This window comes from Gossypium hirsutum, chromosome A03 (genome assembly GCF_007990345.1).
Source record: "Gossypium hirsutum isolate 1008001.06 chromosome A03, Gossypium_hirsutum_v2.1, whole genome shotgun sequence".
In the NCBI taxonomy this organism is placed as follows: Eukaryota; Viridiplantae; Streptophyta; class Magnoliopsida; order Malvales; family Malvaceae; genus Gossypium; species Gossypium hirsutum.
Window position 1 is genome coordinate 7,863,043 of NC_053426.1, and position 6,593 is coordinate 7,869,635.

The 6,593-nt window shown below is 31.0% G+C and overlaps 1 protein-coding gene across 2 annotated transcripts; it reads right to left on the reverse strand.

Annotated features, from left to right (window-relative positions):
• Positions 1-2,421: 2,421 nt before the first annotated feature.
• LOC107963942 (protein TsetseEP) lies at positions 2,422-5,252 on the reverse strand. Of its 2 annotated transcripts, XM_041107395.1 has the most exons (7): positions 4,584-5,252; positions 4,078-4,470; positions 3,951-3,996; positions 3,155-3,195; positions 2,952-3,057; positions 2,800-2,855; positions 2,422-2,736 (listed from the first exon to the last, which is right to left on the reverse strand). In XM_041107395.1, the coding sequence occupies exons 2-7, from the start codon at positions 4,419-4,421 to the stop codon at positions 2,664-2,666; spliced, it is 666 nt and encodes a 221-aa protein (XP_040963329.1). In that variant the 5' UTR covers positions 4,422-4,470; positions 4,584-5,252; the 3' UTR covers positions 2,422-2,663. The 2 variants fall into 2 exon arrangements, with proteins under 2 accessions (XP_040963329.1, XP_040963327.1); XM_041107393.1 differs by having other exon boundaries at positions 3,951-4,470; positions 4,584-5,242.
• Between the last annotated feature and the right edge of the window lie 1,341 nt (positions 5,253-6,593).

Sequence of the window (6,593 nt, forward strand, 5' to 3'; positions counted from 1 at the left end):
TGTTCATACTTTTGCCAAAGTCCATTTTCACAACCTTGTCCAATCATAAATGTTAAAATTTACGTAAACTATTAATAAGCTTTTAAATGTAATCATTCTTATAACATTAATTTAGGATTATTTAATTATTCAACTATTAATTATTAATTATTTAATGACATAATAATGTGCATCTATAATATGTTAAATAGCATTGTCATAATGTTCAACATGCCACATGATAATTCCCCTATAATATTATGATTTTTTAAAAATGTCTTTTTAAAATTTAAATTACACTTTTGATTTTTTTTAAAATTTCTATCTAAGTTATCTACCTTTGAGAAGTTTACAATTTGGTCATTATGATTTATATTTTGTTTTGGCTTTCAGATTTCAGTTAGAATATCTTAGTTGGTTGATGTATTTTATAATAAACAGTTAAATATTTGATATTTTATCCAAATATTTTAAGTAATTAATTTTAACAGTTTTGATAATTAAATTTACTCAAATAAAAAACTGAAGGCTTAGTCTTACTTCTTAATTTTTTAAATTTGAATGATTATTTTATTTGATCTTAATATATTTTAATATAAAAATAATAAAACAATTTATTATATTTAGAAAGCATTAGTAATGAAATGTAAATAGTAATAAAATAAGATTTTCAAACATAAAAATTAATTATCAAAATACAAATTCGCATACGGTGGTCCGCACATCTTTTAGAGAGTGTTTAGTAAGATTAAAAATTATTACTTTTTGTTAGAATGTAAGATTTCATGGGAGTTACTTTCTCACGAGCAATGAAAAGTGATATCCTTAATAATTGGTGAGAAAATTACTTTTCATGTAGATGGTAAGTAGAAAGACAAAATTAAACATTCTTTTTTTGCATTTTGGTTTTTAAGACTTCAATTCATTATTCCAAAGTAAGGTTTTTTTTTTAGATTACTAGATAGATATCTATATTTTATTTTTTATAAATAAATTATGTTTTCTAGGAAAAAATTAAAAAAAAACTTATAGAAGTTAGTAATTGACTGAAATACAAGTCTATTCACAAATGATATTATATTATTCCAGCAATAACATTGGCATCACCTACTCTAAAACACAAATTTTAAATTAGTTTATTGCCTAATTTTCTTATCAAGAAAGATATATGACATGCCACCTTAGCAAAGCTTACATGAAAATTCTTATGCGTTAAAAAATGAAAAATCTAATGACTATTAAAAAAAATACCATACATATGAATCAAACTAATAATTAAAAATTAGTATTAAGAGAATTTCAAACCATATAAGTAATATATGAATATACTTTTTATACCTACAATGTAATGAGGAAAAAATTACAAATTGTACATATTCACAATCTTTAATTAATATGCAAGTTGTATTTTTTTTATGTATTCATATAATAGATTAGGTCAAAACCGAGAAAATCATAGTGGATTAATTCAAATGTTTTTTAATAATAAAAATGATTAAAAATTAGTATAAAAGTTAAATTAATTAATTTATTAATAATAAAAATTATTTAAAAATATTAAAATACATTAATATTATTTTTAATAAGATTAATTTTGTAAAGCAAATTTACCATATCAAAAAAGTGTTGAGTGTACTCCACATATTAATTTAATTTTTTCAAAATTTTAATAAGTACTTTCTAGTACATATCAAATGTTGTAAAATGATTTTTTCAAAAATAATATTTTCATCAATCACAATAGAAAACATAAAAAAGCACCAAACATCCTGTAAGAATAAAAGCGAGTTCTTTTAGTTGTGCACACTTAAATACCCAATATTAATATTTATAAGTGCATGACGACTTTTATTCTCTTTTAATGAATTTATTTATTATCAATTAGTTAATTTAATCGATTTTTTCAATTTATCCCAAGTGAATTTAAAGTTAAACTCCTATCTAATTGCAACGAATATGTGCCAGCAGCTTTATGGGAGTAGGGTTTTTTTTTTAATTTTTAAAAATAAAATTAAAGTTTGAAGGATTCTAATAATATAAAAAAAATTAAATTAGAAAATTTAAAAGGATATATATAAATTAAATAAATATATTTTATAATTATTAAACCTGTAGAAAACATAACAATAGAATGATGCACGATTTCAGACAAATTACGCCAATATGCTACATTTAAACATTAAATTTCGATTATTTTGCTAATAATTGGAAAAAAATTTATTTGGACTTTAATTTTTAAATCAGACAATCCAAGAATAAAATTTTTGGAATTAAAAACAAATGAAGAATTCAAAAATCCAAAGAGTACAAGGACTGGGGTTGAAATTAGACCGGAAGCTTTTCGCTAAATTGAGCAACCCCAGTGATATTTTCGAACTGTCGTAAGAAGCAAATATATACCAAACAAATTGCATTCTTAACCACGAAAAATGAGCTTCTATATACCAAAGAAATGTCTAGTACTGTGTGTTTATAGCATATCAAAGAAATTAGTTTCCCTGCACAAAAATGGTTAGCTTTGGCTATAAAACCCTTGTTTTTTAACTGCACAATCACATGCAAACCACCAAAGCTAACAGTCATTATACTACCAATCTCACATTTACACTGTATTTTGATGACACTATTCAGAGAACCCTTAAAAATGAAAAAAGAAAACCAGCAGCGACAGTTGTTTTTTTCCTTTAAGGGGGTCTGTCATCGACGGCTCCTATCGCCTGACGCAACTGGGTTCCATTCCAATACAGCATCCAGTTCCTGCAACCATCTTCATTTCGTAATATGATTCAATATTTGAAGGGGAAAAAAAAGAGAACTTACCGACGAAGTAAATAACTTCCTTCCATTATACGAGGGTAAGGTGGAGTAAGCTCAGTCTGAAAACAGTAAACCCAAGACCAACATATAGTCACTCAGATAGTGTTGGTAAATGATCATAGGAAAATATTCATGGTTGGGAAAAACCAACTTACAAATCTCTCCCCAACGGCTCCGTTGCATGCAATACAATAGACATTCACCGCTCGCTGATATAAAACTATCTTACTACGAGATATATCATCGCTTTCCACATTGATACTATAAATTAATATCAAACAAATTATAAATATTTTACCTTGATAGAAAAAAGAGAGCTAAACAATGAAATGTAGTTTCCAATGAGAAAGTATCTTACGGGTTGTGGCAGATAATTCCATTCACACCCGGGCCTTCTACCTGAAAATTTGATTCAATGTAAGCAAGCTTGTCAATAAGTGGGCAAGTTTCCAACAACAACAACAATAATATTTTTATCGATTAAATTCAATTTAATATTATTTGATATTTTTTTTAATCTAATAGAGTTATATGAAATTTAAATCGAATAATAAATAAAAAAACACAATCAAAATTAAATTAAATTAAATATTTAGAAGTGCATAGTCGAATGTGATATTTTTGGCCATCAAACAGATAATCATTCCGTTGATTAAAAAAATTGACATGTAGAAATAACCCATCACAATTAGCAGACTCATGGAAACTTGGCAATAAGATAATTTATTAACGAAAATGGAACTCAAAAGAAAAAAAAAAACATATCAAGGAGGAATGAAGCAAAAAGAAGATGGGGTTTCTCAACCCAATCTGCTGGGTTCCTTCCCATCTCTGTACTGGGAGAAAAGGTTCAGGGTTTCTAATTTTGAGGAGAATTTGGTTTCTTTAGACGAGGAAGGAAAATGAGAAGAATGAAAAGACAGGGTAAAATGACGTCGAAAGGTGTAGCTGAGCTTAAAGTTTTGAAATTATACCTTTATTTTATAACTATGTTATTTTACTTAATTGATTTTTCGAATATTTGAGATGTAAATATTTAATTTAATTTAAACTCAAAAAAGTTATTTATTTATTTTAATTGACTAAAAAAATCAAACAACTCAGATAATTTAATTCAAATAATTGAACCATATAGAGAGAGAGAGAGATGATACACCAACGACACAGTTGTCCATGCTGACGACGTGGTTTCCACAATGACTGCATAAAAAGAAACGAGATTCAGTATTCATTTCATATCTAATGGTGATCGGAATTGGAAGCTCCAGCTCTGTCTCTGACTCTGATTGCGTGTATGACTCCAGGTCCGAGTCCCACCCTGAGTCCCACTCTGACGCTGGTTCTGTCTCTGGCTGCGACTCTGACTCTGACTCTAACTGCGGTTCTGGCTTCGATTCTGGTTCTGGCTCTGGTTTTGGTTCTGACTCTGGCTCTAACTCTGGATCCGACTTCGGTTCTGTCCGTAACTCTGGCTCTGTCTCCGGTTTTGGTTCCGGTTCTGGATCTGGCTTCGGTTTTCCCTCTAACTTTGGCTCTGCCTCCGGTTCTGGATCCGGCTCCGGTTTTGCCTCTAACTCTTGCTTTGGTTCTTGCTCTGGCTCTGACTCTGGCAGCGGGTCCGCCATTGGAATAGAAGAAAGAAGTAGAGGAACTGATATACCCTGATTGTTTGAGCTGAGTCCAAGAAATAGGCTAAGTTACAGTTATAAAGTTGAAGGTGGGAGAGAGGGGTAAAGAAATGGAGAAAAAAACCAAGAGCACTGAGGTTCTTGATTGTGAGTTGTTACCTGTTTTTAACTTCCCAAATGGATATCAGCTTCTTTGCAGCAAAAATGGGAATGGTACCACGTGATTTATATAAAGAAAATGGAAGCAGCAGAATGATAGCTTCTTTTTCGGTTATAACTGTCAACAGTGAGAGGGATTTATATACAGCCCAAGATGAACATTGGAGGGTCCTTATGTAGATGAAGTGGGTGGCTTTCAGCTCCAAGAAAGCTGGTGTCCTGCATTACTATCTCCCACTCAAATGTTGAAAGGAACCGCCACTACCTTTGTTCCATTGCGTACCCTTGTATTGTGTAATTAAAGGGATTTATTGGACTGCTAGGAAAATGAGCTTGGAGCACTGCTGTAGTTGGCATTGCAAATCATAAGTTATTGACTGGTTCCATTAGGACCTTGACATGTTAGGTTCTTCCGGCATGGGTTGGTTCCAGTACCTACTGTGAATAGCAAGTGTTTATTGAGCTTCCAGGCTACAGAGTTTACTCCAGAAATTTGTTGCGGAAGTAGTGTCATTTAAAGCTGATAGACTTGGTTTAATCAAGGGAAGTTTTACTGATGCTAGAATGAAGTCTATTGGCTGATGACTCGTATTCTAAAATACCAGCAACAGTTACTCAAGAGTATGGCACTTGGATAGAACATTTGTGTTATATACTTCGGTTGATTAGGTGATAGAGATTACATCCTTTTTAATATATTTGGAGGCCTATACTTCCGTATGCATGTTTGAATATGTTTGAGACATATATGTTGGATAGAAATACTTTTGCGAAAATGAAGAATCCGAGTAGCGTAATCGATAAAAGGCTCTAATCAAAGCAAAGCTTTTCCGAATGCTAAAAAGTTTGAACAATTTCTTAACTCTGATATACCACAAACAGCTAAATCAAACTGGATTATAATACAAATGAGAGAGACTATATACAAGCCTAATGTGTGGATTGACATTATCCACAAGTAGCATTCTCAAGTCTCAATGCTTTCTGGAAAACCAAATTTCAGGGTTTAATTAATACCTACAAAACTAAGCTTCTATATAAAGGGACATGTATATATACATATGAATATAAGTAGCTTGATTCAAATATAGGGAATGTGATGTTGAATTGTACATTGTATCGGTTACTGGTAAAATGAGCAAATTATATACAAAACAAATTGCATTCTTAATAAGCTTTTGACTCCAATGCCCTGCACAAATTTATAAGAAAGGACGACAAAATCATTGTTTTTAAATGCAGAATCTCATGCCAACAGCAGTTATACTGCCCATCTCACGTTTACAGTATTTTGATGAGTGTTCATCGGACCCTAAAAATGAAAAATAAAACCAGCAGCGGTTGTTTTCCTAGTAGCAATTGCGTTAAACTTGGTGAACTTTCATTCAAGCACTGCCATTCTCGTAGGGCGCACGATGCAACCGAGTTCCATCCCAATACAGCAACTCGTCCCTGCAACCACAGCCATTTGCATTCAAAACCCAACTTTCTAATTTGATTGTCGTAGCTTTAGGATTCAGAATTTGAAGGGGAGAAAAAAGAAGCTTACGGATGAAAGTAAATAATCTTCATACGTCGCAAACTCAAAACAGTAAACGGAAGATGAATATATTCGTTAATTTTATTAAAGGTGTAAAGCCATAGAAATAGAAAAATGTAAACAACTTACAAATTGCTCCCCAATGTGTCTGTTGCAATCATTGCAACGGACATTCAATACTGGTCGATCATAGAGATACCAATAAGACAGTAAAGGATCGGTCCTCACATTGACACTATGGAATTAATATCAATCATCCAAAAAGATTAAATTGTTTTCTATTCTTCTTTATTACACAATGGAATTAATATAGTTTGTGTTCTTGAATGACAAAGTATCTTACGCATTGTAGCAGATATATCTAGACATCGGCCCACCTATCTGAAAATTTGATCCAAAGTAAGAAAGTTTCAAGTTAAAAGGGAATATATTCATACAAGAAATCAAGAAGGTAGTATCCATAGTTCCAT